The sequence below is a fragment of the Sebastes fasciatus genome, chromosome 16 (assembly GCF_043250625.1).
Source record: "Sebastes fasciatus isolate fSebFas1 chromosome 16, fSebFas1.pri, whole genome shotgun sequence".
Lineage (NCBI taxonomy): Eukaryota > Metazoa > Chordata > Actinopteri > Perciformes > Sebastidae > Sebastes > Sebastes fasciatus.
This window is the reverse complement of record NC_133810.1, coordinates 21,848,263-21,873,973: the sequence shown is the minus strand read 5'-3', so window position 1 is coordinate 21,873,973 and position 25,711 is coordinate 21,848,263. Positions and strand designations below refer to the sequence as shown.

At 39.7% G+C, this 25,711-nt stretch overlaps 1 protein-coding gene across 1 annotated transcript; it reads right to left on the bottom strand.

Moving 5' to 3' along the window:
* Positions 1-387: 387 nt before the first annotated feature.
* LOC141753434 (moesin a) lies at positions 388-19,585 on the bottom strand. The gene is made up of 14 exons (XM_074612094.1): positions 19,225-19,585; positions 9,650-9,733; positions 9,048-9,143; positions 8,659-8,933; positions 8,448-8,531; positions 7,204-7,350; positions 6,983-7,079; positions 6,728-6,891; positions 6,452-6,582; positions 6,170-6,330; positions 5,946-6,038; positions 4,097-4,327; positions 2,249-2,638; positions 388-2,196 (listed from the first exon to the last, which is right to left on the bottom strand). Exons 1-13 carry the CDS (start codon positions 19,234-19,236, stop codon positions 2,474-2,476), a joined length of 1,740 nt encoding a protein of 579 aa, XP_074468195.1. The 5' UTR covers positions 19,237-19,585; the 3' UTR covers positions 388-2,196; positions 2,249-2,473.
* Between the last annotated feature and the right edge of the window lie 6,126 nt (positions 19,586-25,711).

The following is a 25,711-nucleotide window of genomic DNA, read 5'->3' as shown; positions in this document are numbered from 1 at the left end:
TCTGTAAATTGTATGTCGAGCTAAGCTTCCAAGTACTAGAGAAAATGCTGAATGTTGATATTAGTTGCCTCTTTGATTGTGTGGAGCACTTTGTTGAACACGCCACGTTGTCGGTGACTTTGCTAGCTTAGTTAAAGCTAGCTGGCTAATCAACAACAACTTTAACTGATATCATTTTGTTTTAGCATCTTTGAGAAGCTTTGCCGCTGTGAGACTGACTGGGAGATCTAACATCATCTCTGTATTATCAGAATAAACGGCGAGTTGGAGCCAAAAGTGACGGTGTGTGGACATCATTAATAACACAACGCAAAGAGAGAGTACACAACTGCTACAGTAGCAGCAATAGTTATAATAGCAATAGTGAGGAAATAGTCAGGAGCAAAATGCATTTTAATTTGACTTTTATTCATTGGTGAAAGGAAGACTTGAAGCAGCAAGATCTGATGGGAAACCCGGGCAAGGCACTGTCTGTCACAATATTATGTTTCAGCCCTTTTTGATTCAAGACAAAATATTGAGTAGCATCTTTTAATACATTTCTTCTTCACACATGACGACTTGGGTTCAAATGACACTTGATTCGTAACAAAAGAAGGCTGTCGATACACGGTGCTTCAGGTAGAACATACAGTGCAGCATTATAAAAGTTATTGTCAAAGGCATGGAGCGGTATCCAAAATAGCAATGAATGCTTTTTTTTTTTTTTTTTTTATTATTATACATTTCATGGTACAAGAATTATCATACGCAGCAATGGGCAAGAATACTGTATACCAAAATGCATCTTGGTACAAATGACAAACATTCATTCAATAATAGAAAATAAAATAAAATAAAAACTAAAATACAGTTACTTTGAACTTGTAAAATTGTGTAAAACAAATCTTTCAAACGCTAATTTCTAATCTGAGAACAAGCAAAACCCTTTGCATGTCTGCACGCCAAAATATTGAACGATGACACAAGGAAGTTATGTGCAAAATGTTTTGGATTGGTTTAAAACCAACATACCATGAACAGAATTTCCTGCAGCGTCTGGCTTTTCATGTTTTGGGGTGTTGCTTGTTCCATCAGCTGTACTATCACAGCAGTGAGCTGTTCTATTAGTTTACAACAAAATACTGATTTAAAAACGCTGTTTTTTCGTGAACAAAAAACTGTTACCTTTGACAAGCACCGCCAGATTTATAATACAAAAATATCCTCAGTGGTGTCTGTTTTCCACCTTACATAATTCTATCACTTCTGAAAAATTCCAAATTCCAAAATACACAAATGTAATTAAATACATACAGAATATCAAAAATGCATGCATTGGAAATAGAGTCTGCCTTGACTCATTTAGCAAAGGTTTTCCAGTGCATGTTTAATGAAATTTTTTGAATCCGTGCATCAAATTCTAAAAAGATTTTGTGGAGAGAAAGTTTTCGCCTGTGAAGAAAACACATGAGCGAGCGTGTAAGATTAAACTACAACTTTTACCTTTACAGATGACTTTATTGGTATTTGTTCACCAACAAAAGCCACTTTGACATGTGACGACTACAGTGTAATTCATTCTGCTGTACTGGTTATATCAATGCGGAAAAAACTATTTTGATTATCAAATATCTTCACAGATGAGCAGAATTAAAAAATAAAAGCAGAGGAATAAAACTAAGGTAAAACTCTTAAAGATACAGTAAAGTCAACTTCAAATGTCGTATCAGTTTTTTAAATTGAATGCTGAATCGAAGACGATGGCACTGAATAACAGCAACCGCTTTGTAATGTAGTTGCAAACTGACTGGAAGGTGTTCAGAAATGTAAAAACAGACAAAAAATGTAAATGAAATTGATCTTTAATATCACTTCGTGATTGGGGCGTAAATACTGTATGATTCGTAACAGCAGGCAGAATACACTCAAATGATAAGCAAGTAAAAGTAAATTTTCAAAAATAATACTGCTCTATTAATGCTCCACATAGATTACAGTGCATTTGGCTTTAAAACTATGGGCAGCGGATTGTGGGAGAAATATTACTGTCTGAAAAATCCAGCTTGTTGCGAAGAACCGTTGCATGTGTACAGCAGAAATATTATATGTCTACAGGCACAGTTTTCAGTTTGTAATTTGGATTGGCCTCTGAGTATTTTATTTTGAAATCCTGATACAAAAACATGACAGAAATATATAAAGAAATTAAAAATGCTTACTCAATGTGTCGTGAAATGAGGCGAGAGCCCATTACTAAATATGCTACATAATGTACTATTAAAATACAGTATGTCCCTTTTCAACCAGTGACTTGCCTAAATTCAAAGTTAGGAATGATAACAAATGGGAGTTTTTCCAGATCCATATTTGTACATTGTGCTGTGCTTGTGCAACCATGTCATGTTGTGGATCTGATTTATTTGGGTACAGAGGAAAACAGCTTGTGTGAGGCAGGACTGCAGTCCAGGCAGAAAGGCAGACATGAATGCAATCACATGCACTCGAACTCGTCAATGCGCTGTTTGGTGTTTCCTGACCGGATCTGTCTGAGGGTCTTGTACTTGTCTCGTCCCGCCTTCATGTTCTCTGCGTGGATCATGTCGTTCACCGTTTTCTTGCTCTCGTCCCGAGCGTTGGCCAGCTCTGAGCTCAAAGCCTGGAAATACAGTCGTCGCAGCGTTAATACAGCTCACCGCAGGATGTTATTGTGAACATGTGAGACTCATTCTTATCCCTGAATGTGAAAAATTATTGTGAACTTTTTGGTAATTCGCACATTTTTTTAGGACTAACCATATCAGCTTAAAATGTAACAATCATCTGCTTCTCTTTATCTTCCTTTTCTCCAGTATCATCGAAATGGATTTACTCATCAATAACATCTGATGGATTCACCTTATCTTATATTAAGTGTCAACGCTTCAACACTGAAGCTGCAAACTGACAAATTGGGCAAAATTTTGGCGTGGAAAAACTGGCATGGCCATTTTCAAAGGGGTCCCATGACCTCTGACATCAAGATGTGTGAATGAAAATGGGCTCTATGGGTACCCACGAGTCTCCCCTTTACAGATATGTGCACTTTATGATGATCACATGCAGTTTTGGGCCATTCAATATTTAGTTACTTTTTTAGTTACTTAAAAATTGTGTATTTTAATATTTCTGCATACTGGGGTCTTGGAATTGCATAAATTGGGTATCACTGTAAAGCTGAGAGTCTTGTGGATCCAATGAGCCTAATTGTATTCATGTGTGATGATGTTAGTCCCCATAGTACTAATTTCATTGTAATGAGACCATTTTTGTTTTTTAAACTTGACATTGCTGTATAAAATGTCCTGTTGTGACCTCTAGGATAATCACAGCCTCATGAAACTTTACATCCACAAACTAGAGACCTAGGGCATTCAGAGGATGGATTTCCTAGCTAGATTGACAATAAGGGGGTTTTCTCAGCAGTTTCTAGAAAAGAAGTGCTCGCCATCCAATCTCCGAAAAATGTAATTCTTGCAGAATTCTCAGCATGGCTTTTTCTGTGGTGTTCCTCAAGGACTTTGTGTCTTAATGTGGTATTTTGGAGGGATTATTGATAATTTTAATCAATTCCTGAGTGGTAAAAAATGGTTAAATTTAGCACCAAATCTGTGTAACAAATGATATCAACCCAAATATTGCTGTAGCAACTTATGAGACATAATAGAGCATGGGGATGTTTATCATATACTTCTATCATCACGTTCTAAGCCCTGATACACTTTCAAAATGTATTTTAATGAATTCATTAATTAATGAATGAATTCATGTTTATTTCTGATTTATGACTAGAACAATTTGACACACAGTGCAGATCTGCATCTCTAATTAATCTTCAGGTTCCCAGCTTTCAGCTTCTATGTGACATATACTGTTGTACTTTTTATCTACCCCTGAACTTCCCCTGTTCCCCATCCCCAACACTCTAAAAAAAGGGGCTGGAATGGTAAGGGGTTAAAAAGCATGTGTGTGTCCTATAAGTTCTACAATACTACAATTAGCCTTTTGATCTATCGATCCAATAATTTATTGACGGATCAAATTTAACTTGATAGATGAGATACGAGCGAAGACTTACCAGTAGATGTTTCTGCAGACGCTCGTTCTTCTCAGCCTCGGTCATGCGATCCTCTTCGCTGCGGTCCTTGTATGTGGCGGCGTCTGTGAACTCGGCGCTGGCCTCGGCGCTGCTCTCGTCGTTCTCGTCGTGCTCGTTCTCTGCGTTGAGGGGCTCCTGGATGTGGGCCACCATCACTTTGTTTCTGAGCTCTTCTTTGGTCTTCTCCAGGTCCTCCTGCACCGTGGTGGCCTGAGGGAACAGAGAGCGCCAATGAGGCGATAATGAGGTGCATTGTATTTACAGGGCTCGCTGCAATTTGGACAGAGAAATAGAACTATTTCTACACTGGCAAACACAACACATTCACCCTGTAGGAAACATGAAAGTCGCACCAAGTTACATGACAATCCATCCCAGAGTTGTTGAGACATTTTTCTCTAAAAGCCGAAATCAACCTCATGGTGGTGCTGGAGAGTCTACTCAATCAACAGAAAATCAATTGACTCATCATTTCAGCTCTACGATACTGGCTGTGCAACTTAGTTTATATTATTTTAGACACTAAAAATGTATTTAAACAATTTATTAAAGACACAAATAATCCCCTTCAGCCATAGGACAACTTGCTACAAAATTCATTGAACAAGAATTAAAAAATAACTGACCAGATTAATATGTGTGTGTGTGTGCTATGAGCTGCTAGGAATAACAGCCGGTTATGAGTAAGTCAGACTGGAATTTCAACTGAAACTGAACTGTAAAAAATGCCAAAAATGCATGACGTGGAAACCACCAATTAGCACAGCAGTCGTCAGAATATCATAATGGTGCAACAGAGTTATGAGGAAGAGGATTTCCTTAACACAAAGACGGCCGTCACCACCACAAAACAGCATGAGTCACACTGCCCCAAAAAAAATGAAGGGGCTGGGCCGGGTTGGCCTGGCACACATGGTCTTTGCCAAAAAAGACATGAGGTGAGCTGTGAGCTTTCACCCCTCCCCTAGAAACACACAACAACGAGACCTCAGGAATGTCTGTCGTTGCTGTGTCACAAGGGAGGGACAACATGATCATCAGAATATCAGACTGATTATGTCATGTTATTTCTGCCATGTCCTCACAGCTCATTTTGAACATAGCTGATCACATAACACAGGTGCCATTAACCTGTATTTATGTTGTCTGATGACTTCCCAAGCAGAAAATATTGAGTGCAGCAACGCAGAAATTACTGTTTCCCTTAGTTAAATGTACAGTGTGTAGGATTTGGCGGCATTTAATGTTGTGGTGGTGGTTGCAACCAACTGAATATCCCTCCGCTCACTCCTGCCTTTCCAAGACTGAGGTAACATGAGCCACTGAGTAAAAACCTGTGGCCATCCTTACCATAATAACTCTAGATTAGAAGCAACGGTTTTGCACTCTGCAGCTCACGTTACTGCAGTTTCACAAGCGTGTTGGAGGACTAAGGTGGCCTTCAGGTCACGTATTAACGTGAAATGCTCTCAACATGATATGGAGAAACACAATATAAGCGATTATGGAATGGATAAAGAACCAGAGTGACCTGGCTGTCTGTCTGTCTCACTTTTCACCATGTGATGGCTATAGTGCATCATTTTAGTTTTTACCGACTGAAAGAGGGGAAAGAAGAAGAAATGTAGCGGTATATGTAAGTACCTATTAACGCTGCTATGGATGCAAGTCATTTGTGCATGTAAAAAGTCAAACAAACACTTTCTTTTCATGTCATCAGTTCTAAAGTTGAGCGTGATACAGTACTCTCCTTTGTGCTTTCATTTTCAAAAACTATAACTGCCACTGCAATCAAAGGAATAAAAAAAAGTCATAACTCAGATCGTACCTTATGTTGCCACTCCACTGCCTCCTCTTCCTTCTTTTTCTTGGCATCCTCCAGGAGGGAAATCTTCGAAGTCAGGTCAGCCAACTCTGTCGCCTAAAAGGACATTTTCCTTTAAATTCTCTTGATATTAACATTTGAAGCATCAGAAGAACACCCATTTTTTTCAGCCTACAAAGCCTTACATTTTCTAGTTTCAATGGTTAGACAAACAGTGTTTAACTGACCAGGTGTTCTTGGTTCTTCATTTGGTTCTCTGACTGCTGCAGCAGGGCCGATTTGGCGTCCTCGGCACCCTTCAGGTCGGCCTCCAGACGTCCAGCCTCTTCCTGAGCGCTCTTCCTCTCCACCTCAAGCTCCAGAGCCCTCTGTGTTTGCTCCTCCAACTCTGTGAGGACACATATTCACATACACAGAAGCACTTGGTCAGTGTTGTGAGGAAAAAAACATTGTCAGCATTCATTACAGTACATCGACAGGCTTTTCTTGAATACTGACGGGTCACTCACCTTGTTGGGCTTTTTTCGTCTGCTCCTCGATCTGCTTTAATCTCTCCATTAATTCCTCCTTTTCCTTTTCAATCTTTTCCTTTTCTTTTTCTGCGACTTCTCTTTTCCTCTTTTCATTCTCCAGAAGAGCTCTGATGGAAACGGAGACAACAATCATACAGTAATCATGATCTTTCGAGCAGATGATCACCATATTATACACAAGGCATTTACTAAATGGCTTCTAACATCAGAAATCATACAGTGTAGTTTCTGTCTGCAGCTTGTGACTCTTACCTCTCCATCTTCTTGTGATTCTTCTCCTCCCTAGCCTGAGCCTTCATCTGCTGCACTTCGATGGTGTCGGGTTTGCGGCGGCGCATGTACAGCTCGTGGTTGCCCATGCAAAGAGCCAGGATGCGCTTGTTGATGCGCAGTCTCGGAGCGTAGAATACAAAGTCCTAAAATGGCGACATTAGAGATTTCTATTAGGGAGTGACACATAGACAGATGATTTATCAATGTTAACACTGTTATTAAGGGTTAACCTACAGGTGCTTTCTTGTCGATTGGTTTAATGACAAACTTCTTGTCATTGAAGGAAATGTTCCTGATTTCACTCCAAGGAAATCCAATTTTGGGCGTCATTCTGTTGAAGACAATGCAAAAACCTTTGGGTCAGCTGCATTACATTGGACAGGAACTAGTCATTTTAATAATTATGCTGACCATGTGCATTCATGGCAATTTCACATTATTGTGAAATCACTTACTTGTCATTCTGTTCATAAATGTTGAGCCCCAAAGCGTCCACTCCCAACCACAGCTCTGTTCCCTTCTTATTCTTGATGTTGAAGTAGTTGACTCCGTACATCTCGAGATCTTGAGCGATCTTCAGGTACTCCATCATGGACTCCTCTCTGTGGACAATTAAGACGTCTTTAATTAGTGCTTCAGAGAAAGCGATTAAAGGCGCACACAAACAACTGAAATGTTGGAGCTTTGAGACTTTGAATCAGGAGCTCAAAAAGGCATGTAAAGTTCAAGCCTCATATACAATTCAATAGGGGTGTAACGATTCATCTACTACATCGATGTATTGATTTATATTCCTACGATACAACTACATCGATAGGCACTCGGCAAGTTTTCCTTCACGGGAGACGTATATCGATATAAAATCGATTTGAAACACAAATCGATTGTATCGATATTAAGGATTTGCACCTTGTCAGTCTAATGTAGTTTTAAAATGTTTTTCCAGATGTTTTCATGTATGAAAAAACCCCAAAAGAACACTGTAGGTGGACTATTTGATTACTATAAGCAGATTATTTAAAAAGCGTTTGTATAGGAATGATTATTGTCCCAAGCTGTTTGATCACTATCAGCTGTTGATCACTGTATTATTGCTCTACAGTTTATATTGTAAATGAGGACAGAAGCAGCAGGTTAAACCACTGTTCATTTAACTTGAATAGAAGTTGGTTTAATATATTTTTTGTTAAATATTGCATTGCCTTGTATCTTGAGAACTGAATCAGCAGGTCTTGCAGTTGCACTTTTTTTATTATTTTCAAATAAAAGGTGTATGTATTTGCCATTAATCGTTGTTTACTTGTTTATATCCATAATTAATTTATCCCTGATTCCCTTACAAGAAAAACGTTGAGGAATCCTAACCTCTATTGTCCAGTATCCAGCTATTTATTTCACAGTCACACTGACCGAATTTTTGGCAAAAAAAGTTACTGTATCGATTTCAAATCATTGAATCGTATCGTATCGTATCGCTCTAGATGAGCCAAATATCGTCCTGAATTGTATCGGAACCATGGAAATCGTATCGTATCGTATCATTGTAAAAACTTATTGTTACACCCCTATAATTCAATGTACACCCTTCAGTCCCTATTTTGGGCTAAGAGTGTGAAAGATTGTCTTGAAATAGCATCTTTTGAAAGAGCAAGTGGGCTCTTCTTCAATAGTTTGTGTGCACACGTGTGTCAGCTGTTACCTCATCATGCTCTTGTGTTCTTCGTGCCACACTTGAATCCTCTCCTCCCACTGGTCCTTGTTGAGTTTGTGCTGGTCCAGAACTCTGAGAACATGAGACATCCCAGTGTGAGGAGCCATGCAGAGAGACACGTCTCGTACAAAACACACTGGCTGAAAGGTGACTGACATTAACTGCCACGTTGAAGTGGCGATATATAAACCCGTGTTACCTCTGAGGGAGCAATTGTTCACTGGACAGATAGCCTGGCGTGTGCACTTCCTTGTTGTAGTCAGCATACTTGGCCTGAACCGCGTAGGAGGCCAGGAGAACCGCCGTCTCTGGAGGGCAGTAGATGTCGTCATTTAAGATCCCCTCCTTCACCTGCAGGAAGAAGAGCCGCTGCGTGGCGTCCTGGATTAACTCCTCCGTCACATCCTCGGGGAAGAACTTGGCACGGAACTTAAACAGCAGCGGGCTTTCCTTCCTCACATCCTGGGCTGTCACCTAAAATAAAGCGTGGCACGGGTGAGGGGTAGAGGTTACGTTTCTGTAAATAGACTTCAACTGTAAGTTCAGTTTTGACAAAGAAAAGCAAAACAGTGTATTAGAGGAGTTCACCTTCTTATTGAGCTTGAGCCATGTGGAGAAACCCTTTGTATCCTGGTATTGGAGTCCAAAGTACCAGACCTCTCGCAGCCCAATGGTCTTAACAACCTGAAAATATAAAAGCAGAAGTATTGTGTAATGTGCCTCCTCACCAGAACATTAGCACGCTCTGTTTTCTGAGACGTCTATGAACAGTGAACCACAGACAACAGGTGCCATTTGTCATGCTACTGTATGTTTGTTTCATACACTCTTACAAACACAAAAATTACAAAAACAAATAATTTTGACAATATAGCAGTGTTATATCCCATGTGTTTTTAAAATGGCAAATAAAATGCATTTGGACTAACAATGGCAATTGTTATGTTATTGGTGTTGTTATAGAACTATTGCAGTAATTAGTATGGTAGTTATACCGTAGTTTAAAATAAAGCATCATACCATTTATCTGCTGCTTATAACTTAATGTACAGTAATTTAGAGGGTTAAAATATTCCCATATCACACACAAAAACAAACACAATCCATAATTTGTGCTTCCAGAATACATTTGATTCAAAAGTCTGTTACTGTCATTGGATAGCACGTTAACACTCATTCGCTTTTCATACCTGGTCGAAGAGTTGCTTCCCTGTTGTATTTGGCTGAATGGCGAACTCCAGTTCAGCATCCATTGTAGTGACCCGTACACTAATCTGAGGAAAAACAGCACATTGGAAGAATGAGTGATTTGTTTCTTTTATCTAAATCGACATAGACAGCATTTTGGATAAATAAATATCTCATATATATCCTTGTGCTAAAATCAAAGTAGCAAAAAGGGGGCTTTATTATATTTCTTGATCATGATCAGAAGATTATTGGCTTTTGTGTCTCAAAGAAATTGATTCACGTTTAGCTTTTTGAGCTGTCAAAATTCACTGTTAAATTTAGGACTTCATTCAATCCATTTTCAAATGTCTCTCCATACACATCTAACATGGGAAATCTGTCTCAAAGTTAGGTCAACACTGACATATCATTTTGTGGAATCCTTGATGCTTTAACTGAAAAAAAAAAATCATCTTTCTTTACCATATATAGAATTTGAAAATGTCCCAATGTTGCCCCCCAGTGGTAGTATCAAAAAAGCAATCAACAGAATGCCACAAGAAAAAATAAGACTATATAATTACATATAATTCTACATATAGTGGTTCTTCAGCCAATTTTCAGTTAAGCTGCTGAGAATAAATGAATAAACCTGTCTGTGAACCACACCCACAACCCTCAGTGCACACACTCCACAGGCCACATGTGCCATCATCATATCATGAAAAATTGTATTTTGATAGATGTAGAATTCATGAAAGATCACGTCTCATGTGTGTGAAAAAACGTGCCAATCTGGCTCTGACTCAGTACAGAACTTATCTACAGGAAGTAACCACATCCTCTGGTGGCTGCGAGGCACTGCTGCTGAACGCTGAGCTCTCATGAGAGTCGCCTACATCCTGTCATGCATCAAGCAACCTGTCAGCTTTCTGCTAAGCTGCTAGTCTGCCGTGGCAGAATTTAACAAGGTTCATCCTTTTCAGGTAACATGCTTTGTTACAGCTGGTTATTTACCCAGTGAGGCACTTCTTATTTAAAGAGACTGGAAATGTTTGTCTATTGCAAAATGATATGTCAAAAGTTGAATGAATATATTTAACCTTAAAGCCCCCCTCCATAAGGTCGCCCAGAGAATAAATCCATTCTGTACTGAGTAAACTGACCATGTAGGCATTTCTCATTTTCTCTGTCCTCTTAGAGATGACGAAAACAGCAGCAAGCATGTCTATTGGGAAATAACTGTGCAGGCTGAGGCCCACGCCTGCCCTCAACAACAATGGTGTGCATTATTTCCCAGTTGTGGGGCTGATTAGAGTTGCGTTCTTTCCCATTCATGTCAGCAGGACCCCATTTACTGCTCAGGATACTTCACTTCCTGTCATCACCAGCAGAAAGAGTTATAGTGAAACATACAATCTGGGCCTATACGCTGAACTCCAACACTGATGCCTCAAGACATCTAGACATACCACTCTTTAAACTGACAATTATGAACTTTGATGAACATTTTTTTCATTAGTGTAAAGATAAGAGTTCAGTTCATGGCCACCCTGCTCGGGTTTCAGTGCTTTCATTTCCTGTGTCAGAACGGCTAATTCTGCATGAAAAGGGAACTGCACTCGTACAGTTTCTGCCTGGTTAGGGTGTGTCTCTCATGGCCAGAATTCAAAAGCACTTAACACACTATTATTAGCACATGCTCAAAAACAGCAGGCCCATGTGTCGAGTTTCCATGACCTGTTCTACCTTCTGTTTTTTTTATCACACCAACACTATGATCAACTTTTAACAAACTATACATTTAGAAGCATATCTAAATACCAACTCTGTTACACTGTTGTATTTAATTAACTTTTTTGACATGCTGTTGTTTAGTTGAATCACCTCTTTAATCTGTGAAGCTCTTTTCAAGAATTCTCCACTTCACTGCCTGAAACTTTGGGTTCATTTTAATAACTCCATTTGCTTTATCCTTACTCATACAGCTGTGTCCTATTACTTCTATTGACCGCACATCCATCAAGGTCTCTACTCCTCTTGTGTTAGTATAACTGGACTTTGAATTCTCAAACAATCTCGTCACCTCATAACTAATTCATTATCTAATTACTGATATTAAATCACATGAAATATAAAAATGATATGGTATAAAAGTGTATTGACTTATTATTTATATATAGTACTGAGTATTCAAATCAGATTCACATCTAGTTTCAAGAGAACTGCACTTTGGTTCTCACTTACAAAACATTATTGGCCAAGACTAGGAGTATAGCCGTGCTAGCAGCTCTGTGAGTCTGTACTTACGTACAGTGGTGCCTTGAACTAGCATCTGCATGCTAACATGCTCACAATGACAATGCTAACATGCTAATGTTTAGCAGGTATAGTGTTTACCATGTTCACCATCTTAGTTTAGCGAGTTAGCATGCTAACATCGGCTAATTAGCAACAAACACAGCTGAGACTGAATGCTATTAGTTTTGAAAGCATTTGGTCATAAACCACATTATTGGACAAAGGGATCACAGCAAGGTTATTACATTTCATCCTGTGGGGAACATGAATAGCTGTACCAAATTTCATGATGGCCCATAGTTGTTATTTCAGTCTGGACCAAAGTGGTGGAGCTATAAACCGTCCAACAGGCTGGCATTGCTATCTGCATCTATAGTGCCATGCCACAAGCATGGTTGAAATCCATATTATTTACAAATTTACCCAATAAGTTACACTTAATATTGGCTTAATTACAACTCATGTCACTATTAGTACAAGTTGCAATGCTGAAAACTCTAACTGATAAACTCAACTAGCCAATGGAGGGAAGGGTAAAACAGAAAATATGAGTTGTATGACTGAAAATATTGAAAGCTGCATTAAGCCCTTCAACAGAGACAAAGCCCACTAACTATCATTTGTCATAGTGGTCAAGTTTCTTTTTATAATGAAAATATATGAATATTAAACAATGGAGAAGTGAACCCAAAAGTGAACACACCCTAACCCCATGTTAGCTTGTTAGGAAGAGGAAGCAAAACTATTGACACTCAAAGAAAAGGTGTGATTTAAAGAGGTACAGCCCAGGGCAGACCCAATGATGTAAGTACAGGCTAGCATACTTTGTTCTTCACTGAGATCCCCTTTAAAAAAAATCACCATACATATTACAGAAAGGAAATTAACAGTAAAATGATTCACTGGGAGAACCTATGACATCCCAGCATTCAGTGAGTCATCATCCTTGCATTCCCACACCAGTGTTATCTCTGTGGGCTGTTTAAAACCAGAGTCCTTCCAACCAAAGCCAAGACAACACAGGAGATACCGCGGAGTGGTTTTAGGAGCAAGAGGGAACAAAACATGCTGACCAACTGCATCCTTATGTATGTGGATGGCAACAGAATCTCATCGCTGTGCACAATACTCCATACCATTTTATGTGTGACAAATATAACAAACGCGATTAACTCCTATACACGACGGTATACGACGGCTAAATCGGAGTCGTACTTCTGAATCATGACGTCCATAACAGTCATACAAGGTCAGCGACTATGCTGAACATCTCATTAACAATGGATCCACCCTAGTAACCACAGCAACCATGATACTGATATCTACCACTACCTGATTCATACCTTATCTGAATGTCAGAGGCCACAAAAATAAGATCTAGGTGGAACACCTGTATTCAAATGTGAATACAGAGTAAGTACAGTTAGTATTTGAAATCTACAGTCTAACCTTGTGACTACCGACAGCACACAGTCAACAGTTAATGCCAAGCTCAATATGAAGTGTGAAAATGTGACGGTGATGACCAAATCTGTGAGGCAGAGCACAATAGCCTTGTTATGTTATCGCTTGAAGCCAGTAATACAAGGGGAAATCATGTGAGAAGACTTGTGAGCAAGTCAACAAGCATGTTTACATCCTCTAAAGCCAATATACGAGGCAATATACTGAGTTTGCAGCGAGCCGACAGGAAAGCATCTATGCTACAAAAAACAATTAGGATCCTAGTGAGTAAAATCACGAGTGCTCTTATTTCAGTAGTGTGTTCTCATCCTGGATGCCTTGTAGCATTACACTGCAGAAACCCTACGGCTGAAGAGTACAAACTGGGCGACAGGAAGAGGGAGAACAGAGAAGAGGATGAGGTTTCTCTATACGCAGGGGACAGTAAACACAAGGGCAAAGGGTCTTTTAGAATGGGTTCCCATGACCATGTTTTTAAATTAATCAAATGTCACTACAAGAATTATAAACTGGCTTTCTAGTAGGGCTGTGCAGTATATTTTGGATATCGAAATATCGTGATATGGCATAAATGTTGTCTGTTCCTGGTTTTAAAGGGATGTAATTTTGTCTGTTCCTGGTTTTAAAGGAATGCAATTTTGTCTGTTCCTAGTTTTAAAGGGATGTAATTTTCTGAATTTACCAGACTGTTTTAGCTGTTATTTGCCTTTACCCACATTATTGCCGATTATTTATCAAAAATCTTATTGTGTAAATATTTTGTAAAAGCACCAATAATCAACCCTACGATATCATTGCAATATCGATATCGAGGTATTTGGTAAAAAATATTGTGATATTTGATTTTCTCCACACCACCCAGCCCGACTTTCGAGTTGTTTTGGATAAAAACAGCCATTGTGGTAAAGACTGCAGCTTCACTCTCTCCAATCACCTACATCATCATTTTATCACTCAGGTGCTACTACTACTTCTTGCCAAATTGACTACGTCGCCTGATCTTTCAAACACTTGTTCTGCTCTTGCTGCCTTTATTCTGATGACATATTGCCTTCATTTGACCCCTGTATTTTGTTTGCCAACTGTGCCAGCCGTCATGTTGCCAACTGTAAGCCTCCAACTGACCAAGTAAGGACTGCTTTATCCCTACTCGTTTCGTCTGCCAAGTCTGCTTTGGGGTTCAAATCCTGTGTTATATTGTTACAGCCATATACGCAAAAAATATGTAGACAACAAAAAGACTAGGAGGTACTAATGCTTGTCTGACTATGTTCTCCGATATACATTTTATATACAAATTATTTTCATGTACCTAATTCCATGCTTCCAGCATAGGTCAATCCCTAGAAGTTGTCAAAATTCCCGCAGCTCCATCAATATGACAGGACGACCACTGGTAACACTGACAGAGATTATGTACAGTACAGTTATCCTCCTGCTCTATTTGTTTGGTGTGTAGTAATAATTATGGACACGACGTTTACCACACAAGACGTCCACTAATACAAACCACAGGCACTTCTGTTTGCAGCTGACTAATGCTCACCGTAGTGCTTTGCTTACGCTATTCTTTTATTAAGTACACAGTTTGAACTTTGCTGGCTTGAAGGTTGTACTACACACTTTCATTACAACGAGGGATAAATAATCATAATATTAATCTCATATCATCGTAAGATCCAATTTGTAATAATATTTTAACGACTATAATGGTAGGTTATATTTTATACAGAACATTAGATGATCTAAACAGAATTATATGTATTGCAACAGCAGCTTTAGAAATAGACAAAAAGCAGAAGATAATAAGTGCATAAAAAGTATAAATAATAAATGAATAACAAGAAAGAACTTACAATCAGAAGTTTGATATTCTCATATTCTCCAAACAGAAAAAAATCAATAGGTATTTGTGTAAAGCTCCACAACTTTTGACTGAAGTTTGTCCAACACCTCTACCTCTACACGCTGTTAATCTGCTCTGCTATGTGTACTACAAACTCTTTTAATCCCCTACTTGCATACCGCTGGGTCTTTCCATTTTCTCCATAGCCACACTTGTTAAAAGTTTGGTGCTCCTAACAAGAAAACTGCATCTGTCGTCATCTTTCTACAGAACAGGCTAAAATGGTAAGTTAAGCTCAAGTTTTGTGTAATAATAATAGTTTCTGTGTCTGTATTTGTGGATAAAAAGGTGTTAACTGTTAATATGACTAACATTATTGGTTATATTGTTCAAAGAGCAAGTAGGAAAATAAGAGCGCAAGCTGTTACTGTTGTTAAGGCCCAATCAGAAATACAGTCAATGAACTGGAAAAATATATATTTTTGTTACAACATGGGGTCAGATTTTAGGATTAAAACCATAAATGTTTAGTGCTTGAGATAAAACTGGCCTATTTAAAATGTAAACGGTGGGTGCTTCCTTAAAAAAGAAGTTAATAAGCCATACCTACACATCACAGCAACATCTAAACAATCTAAATTCAAAAACTAATATCCACTAAAATGTAAAATAACACTGAGACCTACAGTAAGCACTGAACTTGTTGCGCTGCTGTAATGCAATCTAAAGTGGAGCATGGCATCTGAGGACCACGCTAGAGGAGAGCAGGCAGAACAGCTAGACCGTGATGTGAAAGTCCTTATAAGGCTGCAGGCAAGGAAATTACCAGAGAGGAACTGATGTAAGTGCAGAAACCTTGAGTCACAACATGACTTCCTTGGGAAACTCAAGCACTGCCAGGAGGAGTCCAGCAAAGGCAGAGTTTCTCAATAATTACTGCTTTCGTGAGACGTCAAGGTTGTTATAGTGAACTAAAACACTAAATAAAACACCAAAACAGTTGATGGAAAAACTGTTATGAAGGAATAGACTGAATTTAACTCCCTGAGCTGGCGACTACAAATCGGGGAAACAACTTTCACTGATGCAGAGTGAGCTTGGATCATTTGCTGAATCAGTGTCCAGCTTCCTCCTTTCATACGCCATTTCTGTCTACTGCATCTTCACATGGCGCCGCAAGCTTTACAAAAGGAAACAGACCACTGAGTGTTACAATAACAGGTTTCGGTTTTAACCATTTCATCACTGATATCACCATCCACCAGGTGCTGCGGCTTTGCCGCATCAGCACAAAGGAGACAAAATATACCTTCTCTTGGTGGCCCCTAGTTTATATGTTTAACGTTGGAAACACATCATATGCTGCTCATTAATATGAATATCATAAATATAAGCCTTATTGTCTAACATATCCCACAATACTTTTTGGTCATCATTCATCGTCCCTGTTTATTTTTTGAGAAAATATCGCTGCTTCCCTTGGACCATCTATTCTGTCTACTACTAGTTTCCTCTTTTCTAACTCTTCATTATGTACAGGCGAAGGTCTCTGCAACACAGCTGCACTCTCCCTGCAGTGTCCCTGTGCTAATGTGAACCCATCGTGACTGCCAAACAGATTCTTTAGAGGTCTTTCAGGTCCCCAGCTGTTACTTCAGTAGCTACATACTACAGGCTAGCACTCTGGTGTTGCTGAGGCTAACAGCATCCCTTCTGCAGAAATGTTGGCACTAAGGGTGACACTAAGCGAAGGACTAAAAAGACATATAAAGAGCATAGTAAACACTTGCAGTGAAAAAGATAAACAATGTTAATGCTTATGTTAATAAAGTCCCCCTACTACAAACAGGATACCAACTATGATGATCTATGATTCTGATCAATAATGTTTTACTGCTCAGATGTATTTTTGAACTTGAAAGTTTTTTCTTGTCTTGCGCTAAAAATTGCCCTTAAAATGTAACATATTTTATGACTAAATGTGCCAATTTATGGCTAATAACTAATCAATAATACCTATTTTTTAATTGCTCCAATAGCACAATTTGACCTTTATAAATTGGCCGTATAAAGCAAACTTTAAAATGCTGCTATGATTAGAGGAATTCCTTTCAGGAAGAGGAGTGTAGTGAACGCTCCAAGTATGCACTTTAAATGCCAGGATGCTACGACATTTTTTTCAGGTTGACAGCTGGAAAAAAAATCGAGGAAGTACTAGCAGAAACAACACTGCAGGAAGAAAGCAGCTACAGCCTTTGGTTCCATTTGTACTTCTGTTTGTAATTTGGAAGTGTAGGAGTTCACAATACAGGTTTAATGATATGTCAGCACAGCAGTGATAAAATACATATGTAAGCAAGTTTTTTTTTTTTTTTTTACAATTACATTCTAACTATGAGTTTGTATCACATTGCCCACAATGATATAATAAGGGGTAGAGATGCACCGATACCCGATCGGATATCAGGCTATACTGATTCAAATAGCTGGATCGGGTATCGGTGACAATGGGTCCGATCTATTAAATTCAATTCTATATTTCTATACAATAAACATTATATACTGGCATTTTTAAGTTTTGACCAATTTTATCTATGTATTCATTTTTGTTAAATTTTGTTTCACAAAGTTAGGAAAGCAATGTTTAAGTCAAGTCTGTTCCAGTCACTTCCACACAGTGAGGCATTCTGTTTTTTTAATCAAACACTGGTATTGGATCGGTACTCTGTATCGGTCGATACCCAAAGCCCAGGTATTGCATTAGTATCGGGAAAAAGTCGGATCGGTGCATCCCTAATAAGGGATAAATTATGAGTCTGAAGCAGGTACCCCAGGGTAGTGATGAACAACAAGATAATCTCATGCTGAAAAAATACTAATATAGTGATTTAATGAATTACAGTGCCATCTAAATGGTTTATCAGCTTCCTCTCATGGGTCATCCGTGACTCTTTTTGTAACATTCTGTTCCTTTTAATGCCAGAGTGGGCATGTGGGTATCACAGCTCTGAACAAACTGTAGATAAGAAGGACGTAACACAGGTTTCCGTTTATCTTCTTAATTCAAAAAGCATTATGCTGAATGAAAGCCCAACTCAAGCTTTCATAAGGGACACAGAGAAGAGATGGGTTATGCACCACTTTCACTTCTGATGAAGGCGTGAAACATTGGGGCTCTGCCTCCTCTAATGCTGTTTGAATAAAACAAAGAGTCCAGTCTGTGTGTGTGTGTGTGCGGCCATCCTTCTCTTTGTTCAGACTGGCTACAACCAGCACTAATCTATATGAAGCTTTGGGGTGCTTCTTCATCTGATATCACAGAGCAGAGCAACATTTGGTCCTCTTTTCTCCACAGTGGATAAGGCCTAATAGTTCTCCTAGTGCCTCCCCTTAGATGCCACCTCCCTGTTTTAAGTTTGCCTCCATTTGCTCCAGATTTGGGCAGCACAGCTGGCCCTGAATGACAGTTCAGATCCCTCCTGGTTAGAGCTGAGTGAGAAGGAGAGGAGGAGGCCTAGCTCGGTGGCTACTGCAGGCTGACTGCAGGCTCACTGCAGGCCACACAGCGGCTTCCTCTCACAGCCGAGTCCACAGACGTGATTTCAGGCTGTTCAGCTGTTCAGAGCAGCTCATAGAAACCTAATAACGTGCCGTGCTGAGCCACAAAGCCTGAATGAATTACCCGAGTAAAGGCGCTAATTTTAATGAACAAACAGGCGGGAGCGCGCACGCGCACCCATCTAACGGAAAGTACCCCAGTAGCTCATAGAGAGAGTCCGAAGGGATGAAAAGGGTGGTAACATACCGGTAAAATACCGGTTAAATACCGGGATACGTACCGGGGAGGCAGTTAGAGGTATTTTAAGGTTAATATTCAGAACCAGGGTCAAACAATGAGTCCAACATGGAGTTTAACAGAGATAATGTTGAGACAGAAATACGGTAGTTTTTACATGATAACGTTCATGCAGGTTTCATTCTTACCGTCTTCGGCATCTTTCCTTTCTTTTCCGTCCGGTTCAGCTTTTAAAAAGAGACTAAGTAGTTAAATGAGAGGACCGGTTAACGAGACGAGAGCAGCAGAAAACTTTTTCCCATCAGAACAACGGCGCCAATCTAACGGCTTCCGGTCTCGAGGACACAACCGTTACTTGGAGCTCGACCGCGAACAACTAGTTTCAACCGTACGCGCGTGAGAGTGTTTTTTTCTTTGTTTCGCCCTAAAGTGAAATGGACTGAGCTAGATTTCCTGCTAACGGTATCCCGGACTCTCTGCAAGACCACACCCAGGACGATGACAGGACAGCAACCAGCCAGACAGAGAGAGAGAGAGAGAGAGAGAGAGAGAAAGAGAGAGAGAGAGAAAGAGGGTTCAGGCCAGCAGACTCCGCCTGCAGCAGCAGCAGCCTCATCATCATCATGGCTGCCTGACTCTCAACTCCTAAATAAAGTTCAGCAGCATTCTCACTTTCAGACAGGACACACGCACAACACAGACACATGGGTAGCTCACAATAAGTACTCAATGTATCAGAATACTAGTCTACATACATCACATCAATACCATTAAAGCAGGCCTATCAAGAGGTGCATTTACACATTTTAAACACTAAACATTAAACCTGCAGTGTTTTTGGCATCATTGGAGAAACATTTCATAATAACCTTTCAGCATATATTTTATTTCAAATGTTCTGAGAGATAACTAGACTTCTGCACCTCCTCATGGCTCTGTTACTCTGGCTTTAAAAAAATCAAGCCTGTGACGGGAGACTTTGGTCAATCACAGGTCATTTCAGAGAGAGAGCGTTCCTATTGAGCGTTCCTATTGGCTGTGCTCCGTCTGGTGGGCGGTGCTTGGTATTTCAACTGATCTCAACATGGCTGCCAGGTCACAAACTCTCATTTTACAGCTAAACAGTACACTACAAGGGCGCCTGGGTTAGCTCAGTTGGTAGAGCGGGCGTCCATGTATTAAGGCTTGGTCCTGACCGCGGCGGCCCGGGTTCGAATCCGGCCTGTGGCCCTTTCCGCATCCACTCTCTCTCTCCCCCCTTTCACGACTCTATCCACTGTCCTGTCATAAAAATGGAAAATGCCCCCAAAAAAATAACTTAAAAAAACCCAAAAAACAGTACACTACAAGATGTTTCTGAAAACATTTGAGATGAGAAATAGGCATTACAGTAACAGAATATTGATTCATATTTCATCAGCGCTGCCTAGTTTAACCGTTTGATCGGAGTTGGCGAGTGATTGACAGCTGCTCAGAGGCGGCAGGCTCCAGCTCAGCTCTGATTGGTTGTTTTCCTCCTGTCTGTGAAATCTGTGAACACAGAGACATATAATTTTTTTCAGATTACCTGTCTCATGCACTGCTGTCAGGATATAGTGACCGTTTTATAAAGATAACTTTTTATTTATAATATTTGCTCCATTTCTTCCCACTGTAGCTTTAAAGGACCAGACTATTTTAATGGTCTGTGAAGTTTGCCAGTAACCAACACATACAATATATTAATAATCATAAAATGCCATTAAGTGGTTTAGAGCAGGGGTGTTCTCAAACTTTTTGGGGCCAGGGACCCATTCAGTTAAGAAAATGTTCCCAAGGACCCCCTCATAATCGTAACACTGATTGAGAAAAATGCTTCTAATGAGAGGTTGGTCTGCCAGTAACAAATGCTGTTGGGCAAATCATGACTACCACACTGTATGCTTGCAGCTGCTGGTCAGAGTGATTTACACAACTGTGCATATAGAGTAAGCCACATATGTGCCTTACAAAGTAAGTTTAAGGTTTTTAAGTTTAAATTATTAGCTGGTGGGAATATACTAAGGCTTTAAAGAGCCTCTCAGGACATGTTTTAAAACATATAAAATACTCCGCTTTGAATAATAATTTCTCTTTTTGGGTTTTCAACAACAAAAAAAACACCAACATTGAAAAATACTCTTTTTATTTTCCCAGTTTTCTTTGTTAGACATACACATTTATAGCCAACATTTCAAGTAATAGATCTTAAAAGCTTTCAGAAAATGAATATATGCATGACTGGCATAGTCTTAATAAATCCAAATATTTAAATTTACCAGTCTAAAGCTGACGTTCAGTGAGTGCTTTGACTTCAAAATAATGAATTTATTGCTGTGTGTCACAATCATATCAGAGTTTCTATTGGCCCATAGCTAATGTGGGTGGGAGTAATGGACACGATATGCTTGTTTTATTGGCACAAATGGTCTCCATCTGTAGATACTCACTGTTTACTGATACAGCACAATTTTATAATTTATAGCATATTATTTTGCGGACCCCCTGACAGAGTGCCCCGGACCTCATTCTGAGAATCACTGGTTTAGAGGAGGGTTTTTTCGGGATGAAAACCTACTACATAGTATGCTCTTAAACAGATTGAACTAATAGTGTACTTACGTACAGTACATGTAGCTTTAAATCTACAGGCATTTGCTTCAGCTTAAGTAGCCTACATATTTCCAAACAATATATTTATTTTTTATTTAAAATGATAGTGTATTATTTCTTAGGCTGCATACACCTCTGCACACCATACTACACAGTGCAAGTCTGTGCGTCTGACATTGATCATGTGCTCTCTTTCAGTTCTACACATAGAGAAAGTGAATGCATTGCAATAAGCAGTACAGTCCCATGGCCCCCATGGAGGGCATGTAGAGACAATTAACTGAGGTAACTTCACAGTTTCACTTCTGCAAAGTTGGGTTTTATTAGGTTGAATTAAAGTTATAAATAGGTCACTACCTCTAGCAGAAAGAGAACTCCAGAGAGGCCAAATCATCTGTGTTCAAACCACAAAAAAAGTTAAAGGCAGGGTCGGTGATCTTGTGAAACTACCGAAAAACCCAGCCTAACTCTTTTCCAAAGAAAGTAGGTAGCAGCAGTATCTCCAAGAATCGCTAAAGCAACACTGACAACCCGTCCCTTCAGGCCTCCATCCAAAGCCACTCCCCCACAATTATCATTAGTAAAATTTGCATATCATAACGAATAGAAAGGCAAACATGGCTATTATTAGTATTTACAGCTGTCAAGCTAGCAGCTTGTGGAAAACTCCGGTGACTCGCAATGAGTTCATGGGCAGAGTGCACTAAGCACACCGATCCTTTCATTCAGGCCAAATGAAATGATTGGATGGGTTTATTACAGTCCTGTGACAGCCACAGATACCGGCATTTGATTCATTATTTGCTATTGGGATGTAATGAGAATTTCAGCTAATATAACAAAAATGTTTCTGAAATCTTTACCAACTGTACCTTTAAATTTCAAGGGCCTAAGTGAAATGCTAAAAATAATTATGACGGTGTCAATGACAACCAACAAGTTACGTCACACATTCACAGTGGGAGCCTATCATAACATGACAAATTCATTCCAACAGACAACAGCTGTCAGTGTGTCAGTGTGCTGACTTGACTATGACTTGCCCCAAACTGCATGTGATTATCATAAAGTGGGCATGTCTGTAAAAGGGAGACTCGTGGGTACCCATAGAACCCATTTTCATTCACATATATGGAGGTCAGAGGTCAAGGGACGTATAACGTATTTTTGCCTTCTTCGCAAGAAGCTAGTATGACATGGTTATGCCAATGGATTCTTTAGGTTTTTGTAGTTTCATATGATACCAGTATCTTCACTCTAGCATTAAAACTGAGCCCGCTACAACCTAAAAATCGCAAGTTGTGTTAATGCGTTAAAGAAATTAGTGGCGTTAAATCGAATTTGCGTTATCGCGTTAACTTTGACATTCCTTGTATATCATTTTTTTATTTAATTTTTTTTATTTAACCTTTATTTATACAGGTAATCTCATTCTCAAGAGAGACCTGATTCCAGACAGGATATACAGGCTCTCTGTACAGGAACAACATAATGTAATGTGGTGGCGACAATCACTGTCATCACAAATATTACCAATTGTGTTGTAATGATGGAGAGGTGGAAAACAGTCAGGCGCCATTCCAGAAACGTCCAGCTGGGTTTGTGGTTACAAACCATTCCGGGACCACTTGTGTCCTGTAGAGGGATAAATATCATTCTGGGAAGTCCAGTGCCATCAGGAGAGAAATGCTTCTCTAAAGAGCAACCCCGATCCCTGAAATGAACCTGTCAGAGGTTCAACTGTGTCACAAAATGTTTTCCCTCAGGCCTCTTGACGTCTTTTGGTGTGCACCAAACAGAGCATGGTGACTCATCAAACCACACTTTTTTCCCACTGCTAAGTAAACCAAAATGTGTCTTCTTTGTACCGCTAAAAGTGTATTTTTGTGTGTGTAATACATGCTTGATATATAGCATCTGTTTGTGGATGAAAGTTTGTGGTCAACACGGTTAGTGTCTTGTTTTCTTTGCAGCTCAAATCATTACACATTTCCCTCCACAGCAGCCCCTAGCTTATGATGTCTTGACCTCTGCTTTCTTTCAGTAGTTGTATGCATGGCCTCCAACAAATGCATTACATTTTATTTACATATTTGAATGAATATTTCAAATCTAAATATATGCAAAAGAAAGCGAGCGTAATACTCGTAGAAGTAGAAATTCAACAACAGCATTCAAGGTTTAATCTCTAAAAGTGACTGACTTGAAAAAACAAACAATTACTACATGAAGGAGTCCCTGGAGACTGGCTGACGCTTTAATATTCCCAGAGAGAGCACAGCAGCAGCACAGAGACGTCACTGCGTTTGCATGTTGACTCATCCCTTACACTCCCAGGGCAGGATGACCTCCCACAGTCTCAGCTCACTCAATGAGCTGCTTGCTGCAGTGGAATCAAAGGCAAAGATGGTGTGTGTAGTTCTCCGAAATCAAGGTCGATGATGCTGACCAGACCTGGCTTTCTTTGTGTGTCAAAACTCTCCAGCTGTCCGATCCTCCTTTATCAAGATTACTGCGTGGGTTGCACCACAGTCTATACAGTCTGCCTTATATTCACGGTACACAGTACATGGTGTACAAAACAGCTGCTGATTCAACTTAGAAGTCAGCTGGGGACAAAAGGTCTCAGCAGCTGTAGCCTCTTTTTTATTGCATTAGTTTTAGCTACACATGCCATTTTAGTGTCTTTTTGTAATGTCAAATGATGAAAGTCTGGGTCTTAATGACACATTCCCTGAGCCATTACACCATTTAACCACCAGATAGTGTGCATGTGCTGTGTAACCTGTTGCAGCTGTGGTACACACAGACAGGTTGTGAAAGCATTAGATATGCATGAAACAAAGTGACTAACTTGTGAAGAATTATATAAGTTTCATAGAACTCAAGATGAATTTACATGTTATTACTTCAAAGGTTATGAAAACATTTATTTTATACATCCACACAAATGGCACAGAGGGAAAAAATTATCACGGCCCTGCTTGCATTTTGGCAAACATTAGCATCTTTTAGTGATGTTTGACTACATGTACAGTAGGACCAAGTTTACCATTTCGTTTCAGCAGGGCTTTGCTGTACTACTACCAAACCTCTGAGACCAGTACACCAAAATAGGCCATTACGTTCTTTGGAATCAATGTTCCTCATATACGTACCTTCCTCTAACAAACAATGGAGACTGTTTTCAATGAGCAACCAATTCAAGCCATCTATTCAGCTGTCATGGTTAAAGCATGGTGCTATTATTTCACTATGACTGAAGTGGATTCATCTAACTTTTCTCTGTTCTAGGCAGGGCCTGCTCTAGCCCTTTTGGTGTCCTATAGGCGAAATTCGGATTTGGAGCCCTGCAAACCGCAACACACATCAGACATCACAATGGTTTTAAGACAAAAATTCAGATTTTTATTTCCATAAATAACTGTATTTATCATACTTGGGCCCTGATATTGTTGTTGGCTTAAAATTGTTCAGTCAGTTTCACTACAAGAGTTAAAGGGGTAAAAAGTGTATACTAAAAGTGTAGGGCGGCTGTGGCTCAGAGCAGGTTGTCCACCAATCGGAAGGTCGGTGGTTCGATCCCCGGCTGCTCCGGGTCACATGTCGATGTGTCCTTGAGCAAGACACTTAACCCCAAATTGCTCCCAGATAGCATAGCCATCGGTGTGTGAATCAGTATTTAGATTAAATCCTGATGGGCAAAGTTGGCACCTTAGTAGCCTCTGCCATCAGTGTATGAATGTGTGTGTGAATGGGTGAATACTGACATGTAGTGGTCGGAAGACTAGAAAAGCGCTATATAAGTCCAAGTCCATTTACCATTTCTTTATTTGTTCATTTGTTAACTTGATGCAGAAAATGAGGAAGGGCATTTTTTTTTTTAGAGGGCGACCAGCACCCTCCAGAAGGTGGCGCCCTAGGCGACCGCCTAAATGGCCTATGCCTTAAGCCGGCCCTGGTTGTAGGCTAACTTATTCATCAAGTGTAATAATAATTGAATAGCTGGTACAGAAAAGGTTTGAATGCCAGGAGATGTTGCAT

What these genes read in the sequence shown, in the direction of transcription:
- LOC141753434 (XM_074612094.1), bottom strand. An exon ending in TGAAGAACCAAGAACACCTG is followed by an intron (nt 6,039 to 6,169) that starts GTCAGTTAAACA and finishes ATGTCCTTTTAG; the next exon opens with GCGACAGAGTTGGCTGACCT. An exon ending in CAGTGGAGTGGCAACATAAG is followed by an intron (nt 4,328 to 5,945) that starts GTACGATCTGAG and finishes CTGTTCCCTCAG; the next exon opens with GCCACCACGGTGCAGGAGGA.